Consider the following 16,457-nt stretch of genomic DNA (forward strand, 5'->3'; position numbering starts at 1 on the left):
GGGGCCTGTCTAGGGCCGGGAGGGGCCGAGGCCGGTCATGTGACGGCTCCTGCTTCCTTCCCAGCGGCGGGGGGCTGTGACCATGGGGCCCGGGCGCCGACTCCTGCTGCTGGCCGCGGCGCTCCTGCCGCTGGAGGTGAGTCGGGCCGGGCCGAGCCGAGCCGGGCCGGGCCGGGCCGGGCCGAGCCGAGCCGGGCCGGGCCGGGCCGGGCCGGGCCGAGAGCCCGGGGGCGCTGGATCCCCTTTGACTGAGCAGCTAAAAATCCTGAGACCCGAGCCTGGGTCTGTCTCCCCGCCCCACCCCCGGGCTCTGGCGCCCCCCCCCCGGCTGTCGGGCCCCCCCGCCCGCCCCTCTTGGGGCTCGGCCCTGCCCCCGCCGGGGGCCCTTGGGGGCTCCGGGACTCGGAGCCCTCCGCGCCCCCTGCCACTCCGGCCCCCAACCCGCCCGAGCCGGGGGCGGCAGCGGCCCGGGTGCCACGGTGGGGGGCGGGGGGGTGGCCCATGGCCAGTGCTGGGTGAATCCCGTGGCCATCGCCCTGCTCCGGCACCTGGCTGCGCCCCCCAGGCTAACCTGCCGGGCGTCGCGGAGAGCAGCCCCCCCCCGGCTCGTCCCTGCCTTGACCCCCCAGCCATGGGGCAGCAGGAGGTGCCTGCACCTTCCCTTCGATCCGCCCCCCCAGGACGCCCCCCACCTTCCCTTCCTTCCTGCCCCCCAGCTTCCCTTCGATCCTGCCCCCAGGGCGCCCCCCACCTTCCCTTCGATCCTGCCCCCCAGCTTCCCTTCGATCCGCCCCCCCAGGGCGCCCCCCAGCTTCCCTTCGATCCTGCCCCCCAGCTTCCCTTCGATCCGCCCCCCCAGGGCGCCCCCCAGCTTCCCTTCGATCCTGCCCCCCAGCTTCCCTTCGATCCTGCCCCCCAGCTTCCCTTCGATCCTGCCCCCCAGGGTGAGGCCAGCACCCCGGGTAGGGCAGCGTGTGCTCACAGCCCCCGTGGGGCCAGGCCTGCGCCGGTGCCCGCTCCTTCCAGGTGGATTACACCCACGACTGCTTCCGCAAGGACGGCGCCCCCTTCCGCTACGTCTCGGGCAGCGTGCACTACGCCCGCGTCCCGCGCCCCGCCTGGCGCGACCGGCTCCGGAAGATGTACATGAGCGGCCTCAACGCCGTGCAGGTGTAGGTGACCCGCGTGCTCCGGCCGGGCCGACGGGGCTCCCACGGGGCGGGCTGCCCCCAGGGCCGGTCCTGCCAGGGGCACTCGCCCGCCCACGGGCTCTCCAGGTCACGGCTCTCGCCCGGGGGCCCCCGGTTCCTGCCCCAAAACCAGAGCCTCGTGTGGGGCCGAAGCGATCTCCGGTCCCGGAGCCTGGGGCTCGGATCCCAGCCCCGCCCCTGCAGCGTCCGGCGCAGCCCCATGGCCCCCGGCGGCTGGTGACGGTGGCTCTGCGCTGGCTGGTGCGCTGGCCAGGCCGGCTCACAGGAGACACGTGTGTCCCCCCCCCCGGCATCCGAAGAGTTAATGCACCGATAACTGGGTCAGGGCCCTCGGTCCTGTGCCACGCCCGGGACCCACACGTGTCGTTAGGGATCTCCCTGCCGTGCTGGGGTGCTCGGCCTTCCGCCACGGGCCGAGCCCCCCCTGCCCGAGGGCGAGCAGACCCCAGCGGCTGTGCCCCCCCCAGGGAGTACAGACCCCGGCGGCTGTGCCCCCCCCCCTACCCCCCAAGGGTGAGCAGACCCCGGCGGCCGCTCCCCTCACTGATCCTGACTCTCTTCCCCAGCTACGTCCCCTGGAATTACCACGAGCCACTGCCCGGCGTCTATGACTTCTCCGGGGACCGAGACCTGGGAAGCTTCCTGGACCTGACGGCAGAGCTGGGCCTCCTGGCGATCCTGCGGCCCGGGCCCTACATCTGCGCCGAGTGGGAGATGGTGAGGCCTGGGCAGGGGCTGCTCTGCCCCGAGTCTGACCCCAGCCCCCGTGTTCCCGGCCCAGCCCCCCACCCCACCCGGCCCTGCCCCCAGCGCCCCACCCCGGTCCGGCCCAGACCCCTCCTCCCCCCCTTCCAGCCCAGACCCTTCCTCCCCCCCATCCGGCCCAGCCCCCTCCTCCCCCGCATCCGGCCCAGCCCCCAGCGCCCCACCCCGGTCCGGCCCAGACCCCTCCTCCCCCCCTTCCGGCCCAGACCCTTCCTCCCCCTCATCCGGCCCAGCCCCCAGCGCCCCACCCCGGTCCGGCCCAGCCCCCAGCGCCCCACCCCCGTCCGGCCCAGCCCCCTCCTCCCCCCCTTCCGGCCCTGCCCCCAGCGCCCCACCCCCGTCCGGCCCAGCCCCCTCCTCCCCCCACCCGGCCCTGCCCCCAGCGCCCCACCCCGGTCCGGCCCAGCCCCCTCCTCCCCCGCATCCAGCCCAGCCCCCAGCGCCCCACCCCCGTCCGGCCCAGACCCCTCCTCCCCCGCATCCGGCCCAGCCCCCTCCTCCCCCCCTTCCGGCCCAGCCCCCAGCGCCCCACCCCGGTCCGGCCCAGACCCCTCCTCCCCCGCATCCGGCCCTGCCCCCAGCGCCCCACCCCGGTCCGGCCCAGCCCCCTCCTCCCCCCCTTCCGGCCCAGCCCCCAGCGCCCCACCCCGGTCCGGCCCAGACCCCTCCTCCCCCCCTTCCGGCCCTGCCCCCAGCGCCCCACCCCGGTCCGGCCCAGCCCCCTCCTCCCCCACATCCGGCCCAGCCCCCAGCGCCCCACCCCGGTCCGGCCCAGCCCCCTCCTCCCCCCATCCGGCCCTGCCCCCAGGGCCCCACCCCGGTCCGGCCCAGCCCCCTCCTCCCCCCATCCGGCCCAGCCCCCAGCGCCCCACCCCGGTCCGGCCCAGCCCCCCTCCTCCCCCCATCCGGCCCTGCCCCCAGCGCCCCACCCCGGTCCGGCCCAGACCCCTCCTCCCCCCCTTCCAGCCCAGACCCCAGCGCCCCACCCCGGTCCGGCCCAAACTCCTCCTCCCCCTCATCCAGCCCAGTGCCCCACCCCGGTCCGGCTCAGATCCCTGCTTGAGCTGAATTCAGGCCAATGTGGGGAAGCTCATCACAGAGGCACCTCGGAGACCCGCGTGTGCCAACCAGCAAATGTCTGGGAGCAGAGAATACACGGCGTGGATGCCAGACGGGGCAGCTGGAGCCGGGAACATCAGAGCGACCCCTTCCATCTGTGTGCTCACGAGCGCCCCACACACGGCTCTGCTATTCCCTGCCCTGGGCTCCCCCCCCACACCTCCGCTGGTGCCCCTCACTCCCGACCCACAGCCCCCTCCTAGCTCTGCTGCCGCCCGTGAGTTCTGACCCCTTTGTGGTGGGTCTGTGACGCAGGCCAATGAGACCTTCCTGCGCCTTCCACTTGGCCCAGAACCGCCATGTGTCTGGGAACTTACGAGTCTCTTTCTCCCCCGGGCTGTTTCTCTAGGGTGGCCTCCCTGCCTGGCTGCTGTGGAAACCAGACATTGTCCTTCGCTCCTCTGACCCAGGTAAGGGGCATCCCTTGGGGACCAGCCCACCGGGCTCCTGCCCTCAGCCATGCAGGGCCACTTAGTTGGTGCCAGGACGCTGTGGGGCTCTTGCGTTTACCTGCTAGGCCTCTCCCCATCCTTGGAGCCCCGAATGCAGAGCAGCTGGGCTCCTTCTCTTCCCCCTCCCTCCCCGCCGCCCCCTGGAGACGGGGGTCAGCCTCTCACCCCTGGGCGAGCCAGGAAAGGCTGGCAGGCTCTGCCAGCGCCCTGTGCCCTCCCCACAAACCACAGTGGGCTCCTGGCTCTCACACGAACCCTGCACCTGCCAGTGCAGTCAGAGACGGGGGCTGAGCCCAGCTGCTGTCTCTGCTCGCAGATTACCTGCAGGCCGTGGATTCCTGGCTGGACGTCCTGCTGCCCAGGATCAAGCCCCGCTTGTACCAGAATGGAGGGAACATCATCAGCATCCAGGTGGGGTGGGGTGGGGGGCTCAGGGTCCCTTCCCTGGCTCACTGCTTCTTTCCAAGCCTATCCCAGCAACCCAGAGCCCTCTGTGCTGTCCCCCCCGGAGCCCCCTGCCCCTATAACCCTCCCACTAGAGTCTCCTACCCCTGCAACCCCCATTGCCCTGGAGCCCTCTTCCCATCACTCCTGTCCCCCACAGAGCCCCCTGACATGCCCCCGTAACCCTCACCCCACAGAGCCCCCTGCCCCAGTTGTTACCCGCACAAAATTCTCTGTTACTTGCACTCTCTAGGACATCCCACCTCTACCTAGTTCCTAGGGCTCAAGGCGTAACCCAGTTGATTTTAGCACCCCAACCCTTTCCCAGTTCCTAGGGCTCCCGGCGAAAGGCACCTAACTTTACCCCTCCATGGGCTCTGGGCTCTAGTCCAGGCTCAGAGCAAACACCCATTGCCTGTGGACTCAGGGCTTAATCTTTTGTGGGTTTACGGGGTCTTTTACCAGGGAAAGAGCCTCACACAGTAATAGCCTCTTGACCTCTATTTATTAACAGTCACCAAAACAGAACGCACAGGCTACACATACAACCCGCACCACTCCCAATAAGACAGATGAACTTTTCTTGATGGCCAGTCAGGATCAGGTCCGTCTGGGGGACTCCAGTTTCTGCCCAGTGTCATTGGCAGAGTGTTGAGGTCTGGCAGCTCTGGGGCTCTGTCCTGGAGTTGGTTCCCAAGAACTTCCTTTTGGACCCCAGTTTATATAGTGAAACTTGAATCTCACTTAGCTGTACCTTAACCAGTCATTTTACTAAAATTTTACTAACCAAGCCTAACATTGTAACAAAATTCTCTAACCAGTCCTACCCCACCACCTGAATTAATTTACACCTAGCAAAGTTAACTATGTAACAGACAGAAACAATAGGGAAGTGGGGACCATGCAGATAAAACAAGACATGAGGATTTCACAACCCCAATTATTGAGAAGTGATTTCTTGCCATACAGGATGCTATCAAACTACGTTGCCTTTAACCAGCTTGAGATCTGTTTCTTTATCCGGTGAGGGTGGGTGCTATTCGGACGGGGTCTCCTTCTTATCAGCCCGATATTACATTGTTTTAAGGTCATTAGATAGAATGTGAGGATGTGACTTCCTGCTTCTCAGCGAACGGCTGCTGCTCTCCTAACATGGCTGCAGACAAAGGCCTCAGGCCTCACAACATGGCTACAGGAAAAGGCCTGAGGCCTTACAGTCCCTTCCTTAATGACGCTTTTACCAAAGCTGCCGTTACTATCCCACGAGTCTGACACTGCAGGCCAGCCTCCCGTGTTCTTCCAACCGTTCTCCTCCTCCAGCAAGCCAAAGCCACTGTGCTCACTAATAAAGCCAATTGGATTCCAATGATCACCACAATGGGGTGAACCGTAGAATATCAGGGTTGGAAGGGACCTCTTGAGGTGTCTAGTCCAACCCCCTGCTCAAAGCAGGACCAACCCCAACTAAATCAGTCCAGCCAGGGCTTTGTCAAGCCTGACCTTAAAAACCTCTAAGGAAGGAGATTCCACCACCTCCCTAGGGAACCCATTCCAGTGTTTCAGCACCCTCCTAGTGAAATAGTGTTTCCTAATATCCAGCCTAGATCTCCCACACTGCAACTTGAGACCATTGCTCCTCGTTCTGTCATCTGCCACCACTGAGAACAGCCGAGCTCCATCCTCTTTGGAACCCCCCTTCAGGTGGTTGAAAGTGATACAATTGTGGTTTAAACTTCAAAGTAGTTCACAGTCCATACTGATACGTAGTGTTCACAGTCACCACTTTTAACCTTTGTAATGTTGCAAAAACCTCCCTTAACTAAATAAGTCATAAAATACAATTCATTATTGTCTACTCCTGCCATTGGCCAATGACTTCTAACACAAACACATCCCCTTCCTGCATATACAACAGCTGGCTTTTGTTCGGTGAATATATCAGACATGCAGCTTGGGTTCCTTTGTCTTTAACATAGACACGTCCATCTCTTTCTTGTAAATGTTGATCCTCACACACACACCCCACATTTTCATGGGCTGCCCGCTGAAACATGTCAATGGGTTTCCGCTGTTGGGTTTCTTTATGTGCCCAGGGATGGTGATTTTTTGTTAGCCGGGTTCCCACAGGTACCACTGGATAAACACCAGTAGCGAGAGGGGTGTAGAGTTCCTATATAAGCTCATAGAACCCTTTGATCTTTATTTAGGGTAAAGTTCACCAATTTCCATCATGCCGTTAATTGTCTCTCCCCTTCTGTAACGTTTTCCCACAACAATTTTTATTTCCAAATTTCCTCGCATGCCTTCCCAGATTATCTGAATGACCAAGTGCTGACTTATTTCCTGGGCCCGCGTACAGGCGAATGCTCAGGACACGTTTCCTTGTACTGAGTCCATAGTCCCTGCCAGCAATAACGAATCCTTTTCCCCTCGCTGTTGCCACACTGGCAGTATTTTAGAAAATCATTGTTGCCCCATCCCTCTATGTTAGCAGCACCCAGTACTCCAACTCCTAATCCAGTTCCACCCAAAGCAGTTTCCAACACACCCCTTGGGAGCCTAGGCTACCCACCCTCCTGGCTGCCAGGCAGATCCAGTAACCTTCAGTGGTTCACACTGAGGAAATGTTGGGGCAGTTCTACCTTCACTGGGCTGCCCCTTCTAGTAATCAGGGAAGGTGTGGCAATGGCCTTCCTTCCCTTCCTTCCAACTTTATACAACACCCAGGTGCATTCAGCTGGGCTTGCGTGCCGGAAGTTGATTAAGGCATGCCGATTATTACTGATTTTCAGGGGCGGCGGGTCGCATAGGCTGGGGGAGGCTCAGCCTCCCAAAACAGCCAGGCGTGACCCCACCGCTTGCCGTGACCGCTCCCTGGGCTCCAGTTCTCTGGCTCCTTGAGCCCCCCAGTGCTCCAGTGGTGGGGCTGGGGCCACGCGCTGTCTGCCTTCCCGCGCTCCAGGGCAAGGGGGGCTGGGGCCACATGCCGCTCTCCCTCCTGGCGCTCCTTTGGGGTTGGGGGGCTCGTCATGGGACTGGGCCAGTAGCCACGGTGGGGGGGGGGGCTCTGGCAGGGTGTGGAAGGGGCGGGGCTGGGGGTTCGCCTCCCCCCGCTGGGGGTTCACGTGCCCCTGGTAACCAGTGGTTTCACATACTTTTCTTTCCCTTGGTAATTTCACTTTGAGCTTAAAATGTTTTATGTCCATCCTTCCATTCCCACCAACAGATAAACCTTGTGTCTGAGGCATATTCTGCCTTTAAACGTGCCTTTACCACCTGGGGATGTTTCCCTGTTCACCTCTGCCTTTGACCTCTGCCATTCTGCAATACTGGTTTCTGTGAATACAGTTCAAATCCTTATTAATCCTATTCTGCCTAATGCAGTATTTAAAAAAAAAAAAACACAATACACAGCAATGCTAGCACAAGACAAACAACACAAAATATAAAGCACAAAACACGCTCTCCGCCGTGGCAGTGGATCCGCGGTATTCTGGGTTGCTCTTCAGCTGGTAGCAGCTTTCCCTGAAGTTCTGAAAGACAAAGAACATTTTTCTACCCCCTTTCGGGGGCGGCAGATTATGGCTTAAAATATCTCTTCCTTTTACACATCTCCTTGCGGATTGCAGGCAAAACAGAGGAATTACCCCACATTCTTTCCTTTGGTTTTGTTCTATAGGCAGGCCAGGATTTAATGGCGTCTACCTTTTAAGGGTTTAGGGTGAATTATCTCACTGTTCAGTCATTAAATTCATGAGGTGGTGTACCTCAGTTTCCCTTTCCATACAGCAAACCAAGTTTGTAATCGATTTTTGTTAGGTTGCTTTTTTGCTGTGCTAAGCGTTAAGTTTATTCCCAGGTCATAGCTGAGAAGCATCATATCATAATGCTTTTTTCTTCCTTTTATTTATTTTTTTTTTTAAAAACCACGAGGTGTGTTTCCAATTACCATTTCTAGCAGACTTAAAAGTTTTTTCCCAAAAAATCATATACATTGTTACAGGGTTACTCGTTAACATTACATTTATCCCAGTGTTTAATATTAACAATAACATTTGCATCAAATGTATTACAAGTGGGCATTTAAACATATCTTGTTATGCCTCTTACTTAGACAATTTCAGTGAGGCCAGTGTGTTCAATGTCCTCTTGAATCTTTGCATAGGCTTTAATTTAATTATATCCTTGGGATTTAGGTGAATTACACGGTAGGGGGATCATGCATGTCAGCAGACCCCTTTTGTATCCATCTATAGATTTCAGCACTGTGCATACACACACACACACACAAAATTCTACTTAGGGTTAACCTGTCCCTCTTATTCTCGGGCTTGACTCCTTTTTCCTTCCTTCCTTCCTTTCCAAAGGGTCATAATTTGAGCCTTTCGGTTTCAGGTAGTTTGTTTGCTGACCAGGTATGTCCTTTATCTGTGGCTCCTTTGTGCTGCCATTTATGGGCAGTTCTCTCCTTCCTCTATCAGTTAGGTAATTTGCATCAACACAGACGCTTTCTGGCTTGCTTTTGGCTCCAAAGCCATCAGCAGCTCAGAGACTCTGTCTTAAAAGAGACACAATTAACTTCCACCAGAGTTTTGATTACTTTCCACTTTCAACTCCTGCTTCCAAAAGACACACAGTGATCTGAAAAAGAAAACACAACTGTCAAGGCTGATTCCCCACTCTGGCACTTTGAGTGCAGAAGGTGGGGGCCTGCAAGGATTCTAAAAATTAATACTGGCCGCTCCAGGCTTGTATTAACTCCCAAGGTTACAGCTTCTCTCTGGCCTTGGCTTGGTAAACGCTGCCACCACCCAAATGCAAAAAAACCCCTTTGAACCCAGGAAGGAGCACTTGGGAATTCCTCCCTGTGGGGCACCCTCAAGCCCTTTCACCCCCCTCCAGGGAAGAGCTGAGAAAGAAAACAAAGGAAATTAGCTGTGGCTATCAGCTACTCAAACAGCATAGGCACAAACCTCTTAGGACACCAAAAATCCAACACTGTTCTTAAAAAGGTAAATTTTATTAGAAACCAAAAGGAAAAAAATACATCTGGAACTTAGGCTTTTTGCTAGAACTTAAAAGAAACAATTACAAAAATTAAGCACCCAAAATAGCTTTCTTGGGGGTTCAGCTTAAAGGTTACAAGCAAACTAAGGCTTCTGGGGTTAGCCCAGAGGAGATCCACAAGCCAAAATAAAATAAAAAAAACCTAATCGCAGCTATTTAAACATGCCCTGTCCAATAATTTCTTCTAGGTATGGAAGATGCATTTTTATACCTGGTTCAAGCCTTACACAGCATTCCTGCTGCCCTCTGTTGCCCTCTTTCCCGGAGAGACACAACACACAAACCAAGGGAAGTTCCCCCCCCACCCCATTTTAAAAAGTTCTAGCCCTCCCATTGGCTCTTTTGGTCCGGTGCTCACTCCTTTTCCTTTACCTGGGGAACTTTGTTAACACTTTACAGGTTAAGCAAGCAGAGAACAGCCACCAAGAGGGACTTTTTAGCTAACTGGCTGGCTGGGTGTCCATAAAAGGAAACTAACCCCCCCTTCATTTATCACAACAACGTATTGTGGCTCCTTTTGGAGCCCTAATAGGATTTTAATTAAGTAGCATGTTTTGTTTGTATTTCTTTTACCCCTTCTACAATAGACACTGCACGTGTCCTGGGGAAAATGCACCTTCAGTGAGCTGTAGCTCACGAAAGCTTATGCTCAAATTGCTTAGTCTCTAAGGTGCCACAAGTCCTCCTTTTCTTTTTGCGAATACAGACTAACACGGCTGCTGCTTCCCTAGTTTAACTTCTAGAACGTTAGCCCTACCAATTTTTACATAGAGCGTAACTGTTTCCTTTGAGCTCACAGAGTTTTCGTGTGCCCTTATCACAGTGACAGTCTGATTACGCAGAGCCTCCTGATCGGTGTTCCTGACGTTGCTTCTTTGTGCACCTCACCTCTGCGGTCGCGCCAGAGGCACCGTCTGTTCGTTAACAAGAAAAAGTTAGAATCTCTCTCCGTTCTCCTGGTTCTGGCTGCCCCTTACTACAGCCCCGACTTTGGTCTATAAAAAAAAACTGAACTTTATAAAGCATTGGGGTATCTTAAGGGTTAAATGCTAACTACCAAAGCCGAACACCCGAGTTACCTGTGTCTGGCAAAAAGCCTCCCTCAGTTTTGCAGCTTTGAATGAAAGATTCAAATGGATTTTTAGTGGTATTACTTAAAACAAACAAACAAACAAAAAGCCAATTCATCTTAAACCTACAAAACAGGGTTTTACAAATCAGGAATGTTGTAAAATACACGTTTACACAATATATTTACACCCCCCCACACAGATATGTACCTACAGTCTCTTTTTCCTTAGCAGCCCTTGCACTGCTTTAATTTTCACACAGCTGTGCAGCCTTTTATACACTTGGGGGCAGGTAAATTCCAATAGAAACCCCTTCTTCTTTTAGCGAATTTGACTAAATTGTCAATAGTCCAATTATTTAAATCAGATTATCTCTTTGCCTGGATTATTTACAGACATTTCTTTGGAAAAGGGCCCATTTTTCCTTCAGAATCGCTGCAAAGAAACCAAGAATTCTCTTTCTGTAACACTTTCCCATCTTTCAGCTGTTCAGTTCCCTCCAGCCTCTGCATAGTTAACTTCTCACTCTCTGTCCTTACATCACTTGTTCATCTCCCAAAATGACACCTTCATCAACTCAGATTTCACCATTCCAAGTATTGTCCCAGGGATCTGAAATCCCCATGCCTGGACTTACTTACTCCTTCCTTTACTCCTGCCACTATGCCCCTCAGGGCTCCTAACCTGTTTTCCAATCTCTTTATCTGTTGCCTGCCTGCTTGTCTGGGCCTGTTCCTGCTTTCCTGGCTGAACTGCCCCTGCCCATGGGCACAGGCCTTGTCCCACTACCCATTTAGCAAGGAGGGTGGGCTCCTCAACTAGCCCCCACCCCTCCTGGTCCCTTTTCTTTGTTCCCTTTCTCTCGTGTTGCTCTGGGGGGGTCATTCTGCCAGGTAGGTAGCGACCCTTTCTGACAGCAGGCACAGCGGGGAGGGGGGGCAGCCCAGGGTCCCGCAGTGCCCCCCCCCTCACGGCTGCCCGGCCCCGCAGGTGGAGAACGAATATGGGAGCTACTCCGCCTGCGACTACGACTACCTGCGTCACCTGCTGGCCGCCTTCCGCGCCCGGCTGGGGCCCGACGTGCTGCTCTTCACCACCGACGGCAACAGCGCCCCCGAGCTGCGCTGCGGCACCCTGCAGGGGCTCTACGCCACCGTGGACTTCGGGCCAGGTGCCCCTGGGCGGGGGCAGGACGGTGGGGGGCTGGCTCGGATGGGGGGCAGGACAGAGTGGGGGCAGGACGATGCGGGGAGCTGGCTCACATGGTGGCAGGACGGCGGGGGGAGCTGGCTCGGATGGGGGGCAGGACAGAGTGGGGGCAGGACGATGCGGGGAGCTGGCTCACATGGTGGCAGGACGGCGGGGGGAGCTGGCTCGGATGTGGGGCAAGATGATGGGGGGGTATAAGGGAGGGGGGCTGGCAGACAAGCCCGATGCGGGCCCAGAGCCCTGCACTGACCTGCCCCCTTCTGTCCCCCAGGCCCCAATGTCACGGCCGCGTTTGCCCCTCAGCGACTGTATGAACCCAAGGGACCTCTGGTGAGAGTGGGCCCCGTGGGCAGGGGGGGCGGGTGCTGCCCTGGCCTTTGTGGGTTGTAGGAGTTGGGGCTTGGTTGTGGCAGGAGCTCTGTGCTCAGAAGGGCTCTGGGGGATGTCGCTCTGGGGCATGGGGAGGCTCTGTGGGGTGTGGGGCATGGGGGGGGGCTCTGTGGGGCACAGGGGGCCTGGGCAGGGGGCTCTGGACTCCCTTGTCTCAGAAGCGACTCCTGCAGGCTCAGTGCTGGGGGGCGCGGGGGCTGCCCGGTGCCTGGAGCGACTTCCTCTGGTGGCTGCTGGGAGCTGGGGGCTTGGGGGGCCCTGGCTGGCTGCCGGGGCTGTGGGTAACGGCCCGTCTGCCCCAGGTGAACTCGGAGTACTACACGGGCTGGCTGGACTACTGGGGAGAGCCGCATGCCAGCAGCAGCCCCGCGCAGGTGGCTCAGGGTCTCCAGGACATGCTGCAGCTGGGAGCCAACGTCAACATGTGACTGTCCGGCCGCGGGGGGGGGGGGGGGGCGGGCCGGGGGGTGGCCTGGGCGGGGCTGAGGAACCCCTGGCCGTGGGGCGCCTGCTGCCGGATCCCAGCGGGCGCCAGGCCCCCAAGGCCTGGGGGTTCCTCTGCCCCCGGCTGCCTGGGGAGGTTCTGCCGGGTCCGGCCCCAGGGCTGTGTTGTGCGGGAGGGAGGGGGATTGGTGCTGCCGGCGCTGGAGGGCCAGGGCCACCCTCTGCTGGGGTCTGGCCAGCCCCGCAGGAGCCGCCCTCGGCAGTGGGGTGCGGCTGGCCCTGCCCCAGGGAGCCCCGTGCGGCCGAATCCTTTGTCCCTGGTTCCCTGTCTCCGCGCCACCCCCAGCACCCAGGGGTCCCCGGGCTGAGCCAGGTGCCAGCCCTGCCATGCGGGTCGGTGCCGCGGCCCTGGCACGATTCTGGGCCACGCTGCACTCCCTGCATGGGGACTGGTAGCAAAGGGTCCCAGGGGCTTCCCCTTCCCTGCTCCAGGCAGGAGGCCCCAGTGCATCCCTGAGTCAATGCAACCTGCCCTCTCCTTCCTGCCTCCCCTCCCCCCTGGGTCTCTCTCGGTCCCTGTCCCCCCTCCCGGGGTCTCTCTCTGTCCCATGCTCCCCAGGGGCTCTGGCCCTTTCCCTTGGGCAGTAGCCAGTTTACACGGCTGGCTGCATTTGGTGATTTCCAGCCCATGGTGCTGGCTGGGTCCCTCTTTGGGAACTGGGGGGTCAGGAAGGAGGGAGGTGATGGGGGGTAGCGGAAGGGAGGGTGGTGGCCCAGCCCTCGGGCCTGTCTGGGCTAGCTGCTGGGGGCTGGTGGGGCCACGCTGGGCGCTGATGGCCCCCTCTGGGTTATCACGTAGGTACATGTTCCAGGGAGGCACCAACTTCGGCTACTGGAGCGGTGAGTCCCCCCCGCCCCAGCCCCTGGGGAGCAGAGGAGCCAGGGAGGGCACAGGGCTGGGGGGGCTGTCCCGGCATCCCCGGGCGATGCTCTGGGACTGCTCCCTACGAAGCCAGGCAGGACTCTGGGGACGTCTCCTCTCTGGGAGCAGCCTGTCTGCAGGACACACAGCTCACCCGGCTCCACCTTCCTGGGTCCGACCTCGGAGCATTCAGCATCCTCTGCCCCTCCATGCGCTTCCCACAGCCAGTCCGCTCAGGTGGGGACTTGGGGAAGCCAGAGGGTCCTGCCCCCCGACTCCGCAGTCAGACGGGACTCTCAGCCAGCCAGAAGGTTTATTAGACTCTCAGAAGGTTTATTAGACGACAGGAACATGGTCTAAACCAGAGCTTGTAGCTGCAGAGAACAGGACCCTCAGCTGGGTCCATTTTGGGGGGCAGTGAGCCAGACAACCCCGTCTGCACTTCACTCCTCGTCCCCAGCCAGCCCCAAACTTAAACTCCCTCCAGCCCCTCCTCCTCTGGGCTTTGTCCCTTTCCCGGGCCAGGAGGGCACCGGATTCCTTTGTTCTCCAGCCCTTTAGCTCTCACCTTGCAGGGGGAAGGGCCAGGCCATCAGTAGCCAGGAGACAGAGCGTCAGCCATTTATGGACCCTGGCCCTTTGCTCTGCAACAATTACACTCCCTTATCCCACCCCCTAGAGACGTAAGAAATGCCTAGGGGAAACTGAGGCACCCCACCATATTCAGAGGAAACATTAAGAACAGTCCCGCTTCGTCACAGCGGCTGCCTGGTGGGTCCCTGCAGGGCTGTGGTACCTAGGCATTGGCCCATTCTCCTGGGGCCTGGTGCAGCGAGCCCCTTCTCTGCCCTGTAGCCCATGCCAGCACCGGCCCTCATCCTCCAGTAACGTGCCAGGCCACGGTCCGTGTGGTTTCCGTGCCACGGGCCAGGCCCCATTCCCATGGGGCTCCCGGAGCCCAGCGGCCCCTGGCCCTTGCCCCCATCTCCCTCGACTTGCCAGGCTCCGAGCCAGTGGGGGGCACGGCAGGGCCCAGGATGGGGCACCGTTGGGGCCCAGCCGTGGCTCACTGCGCCTGCCTTGGCCAGGTGCCGACTACAAGGGCCAATACAAGCCAGTCACCACCAGCTACGACTACGATGCGCCGCTCTCGGAGGCCGGCGACCCCACCGAGAAGCTGTTTGCCATCCGGACGGTCATCAGCAAGGTACCGAGGCCGGCGGGGAACCAGCCCTTGCCACCGCCGGGCACCTGGCAGAGCCCCGGGCACAGCGCAAAGCCGGTGCGGCTGCCTGTGTCTGGGGGCAGGGCTCTGTCCTGCCAGCACCAGGGGTGCCCGCACCGTAACGCCCTGCTCTCTGCGGGGACAGCTGGGGGCGAGGGCGGCTCGCAGGGCGGGGGTGGGGGCGCCCCCGGCGCGCACCCTGGGTTGATGACTAAGCCCAAAGAGCCAGGCATGGCTCCGGCCCCCTGCCCCACTTCCATGGCATCCGGAGGGGGCACCATGCCCCTGACCCAGTCTGGCCGGCTCCTAATGGGGGTTTGCTGTTCAGTTCCAGCCCCTGCCTGAGGGTCCGATGCCGCCCGCCACCCCCAAGTACGCCTACGGCTCCGTGCCCCTGCGGAAGGTGAGCGGCTGCCCTGGGAGCTCCCCCCACCCGGCCCCAGGACGTGGCCACCCACCCTCTCTCCTCTCTTGCAGCAGGGCGAGGTGCTGGAGCTGCTGGACGTGCTGTGCCCCAGCGGGCCCATCCGGAGCCGGTTCCCCCTCACCTTTGAGGCCGTGAAGCAGGTGAGGGGGCAGGGGTGGGCACGGGGTCCTGGCACCAGGCTCCTCGCCTCTGCCAAGGCTCTACCTGGGAAGGAAGGAGCTGGGCCTGTTGCAGCTGGGAGGCCCTGGGGAGGGTTTCCCATGGGCAGCGCCTTGGCCCCCTGCTCCCACGGGGCTCTCACCCTCCACTCTGCTGCAGGCTCACGGCTTCGTCCTCTACCGGACTCACCTGCCCCGGGACGTCTGGGATCCAGCCCCTCTGAGCTCCCCTCCCAACAGCGTCTGCGACCGCGCCTACGTGCTCCTCGACGGGGTGCGTACCGGCCCACTCCAGGGCCCCGAGCTCTGTGGGGCGATGCCCAGCCCCTCTCTCTGCAGCAGAAGGGGGGTTAGTGCCCATGGGGCAGAGGGGCTGGCAGTGCTGGAGACAGCCTGGGGTGGGGGCTGTGCAGGGGTCCCTGCTTCTGGGCACATTTGCGGCGCTTGCTTGTCTGTGGGCCTTTGCCCTGGTCCCCATCTCTGCTGTGGGGGCGGATCTGTGGGGGGTTTGCTTTGGCGTTCACCCCCCCGGGGTATCCATATGGGAGGGAGACCTGGGAGCTGGTTCCGCCTGCCCCCCGCTGGGGAGAGTCCGTCTGGTCGCTCGCCCGTCCCGGTGTGTGCAGGGAGTGGGGGCGCCCAGACCGGACCTGGAAGGCCTGGCACCAAGGGGCCTCTGGGGAGGGGAGGCTGGTGCTGACCCAATTCCCCATGCCTGCCGGGCGCCAGGAGTACCAGGGGAGGCTGGAGCGCGACGGGCAGACAACACTGAACCTCACGGGCCAGGCTGGCGCCACGCTGGACCTGCTGGTGGAGAACATGGGCAGGATCAACTTTGGTGTGAACACCAGCGACTTCAAGGTGAGGGGCGGGAGGTGGGCGCACTGCTGCCAGGTGCCCGCTGGGCTGGGCACCCTCAATGCCTGCTGCCCCTGCAGACATAGGGGAGGGGCTGGGCAGGGACGGGGCAGCAGCTGGTGGAGCCGGGGCGCGGAGCAGGGCTGGGCAGCCTCCCCAGGCGGAAGGAGCAGGGTTCGCCCTGTGTGGGGAGCCCGCAGGCGGAGCCATCAGTGCCCGGGACGTTGCTCCTCCCCACCGGTCTCCCGTCCCCATGTTGGCAGGGCCTGCTCCGGAATCTCTCCCTGGACTCGGCTCTGCTCAGCAACTGGCTGATTTACCCCCTGGACGTGGACGCGGCCGTGGCGCGGGGCTGGCCCCTGCCCACCCCCCAGGCTGAGGGGAGCAGGGCCACGCTGGGGCCGGCTCTCTACACGGGGACCTTCCAGACCCCTGGCATCGCCTGGGACACCTTCGTGAAGTTCCCAGGCTGGAACAAGGTACCGAGGGAGGGGGAGAGCTGGGGGCAGGGGGGCCGGCTGGAGGCGGGGGGCCGGCTTGGGGCCTGGCTGCGATGTCACAGTTGCTCACTCCCCTCTGCCCATTGGTGGGGGGGGGGGGGTCAGGGGAGAGGGCACCGGGTGGGTGTGTAGGGTGGAGGCAGTGGGCAGGCAGGGTGCGGGGGGACAGTGGGCAGGGGCTGTAGTGTGCCAGGCT

At 60.6% G+C, this 16,457-nt stretch overlaps 1 protein-coding gene across 2 annotated transcripts in view; it reads left to right on the top strand.

The window, feature by feature from the left end:
- GLB1L (galactosidase beta 1 like) overlaps positions 1-16,457 on the top strand; it is a 17,237-nt gene continuing 780 nt past the window's right edge. The window contains exons 1-15 of one of the 2 annotated variants that reach the window (XM_037913237.2): positions 1-136; positions 1,000-1,172; positions 1,778-1,928; positions 3,445-3,505; positions 3,864-3,958; positions 11,119-11,299; positions 11,609-11,667; positions 12,030-12,151; positions 13,031-13,071; positions 14,182-14,300; positions 14,647-14,721; positions 14,796-14,885; positions 15,064-15,177; positions 15,633-15,764; positions 16,025-16,240. In XM_037913237.2, the coding sequence (XP_037769165.1) occupies positions 83-136; positions 1,000-1,172; positions 1,778-1,928; positions 3,445-3,505; positions 3,864-3,958; positions 11,119-11,299; positions 11,609-11,667; positions 12,030-12,151; positions 13,031-13,071; positions 14,182-14,300; positions 14,647-14,721; positions 14,796-14,885; positions 15,064-15,177; positions 15,633-15,764; positions 16,025-16,240 (1,683 nt within the window). In that variant the 5' untranslated portion in view covers positions 1-82. The remainder of the gene's footprint in view (positions 137-999; positions 1,173-1,777; positions 1,929-3,444; positions 3,506-3,863; positions 3,959-11,118; positions 11,300-11,608; positions 11,668-12,029; positions 12,152-13,030; positions 13,072-14,181; positions 14,301-14,646; positions 14,722-14,795; positions 14,886-15,063; positions 15,178-15,632; positions 15,765-16,024; positions 16,241-16,457) is intronic. The other variant, XM_037913241.2, reaches the window with a different exon arrangement.

Source organism: Chelonia mydas, chromosome 11, assembly GCF_015237465.2.
Source record: "Chelonia mydas isolate rCheMyd1 chromosome 11, rCheMyd1.pri.v2, whole genome shotgun sequence".
NCBI lineage: Eukaryota > Metazoa > Chordata > Testudines > Cheloniidae > Chelonia > Chelonia mydas.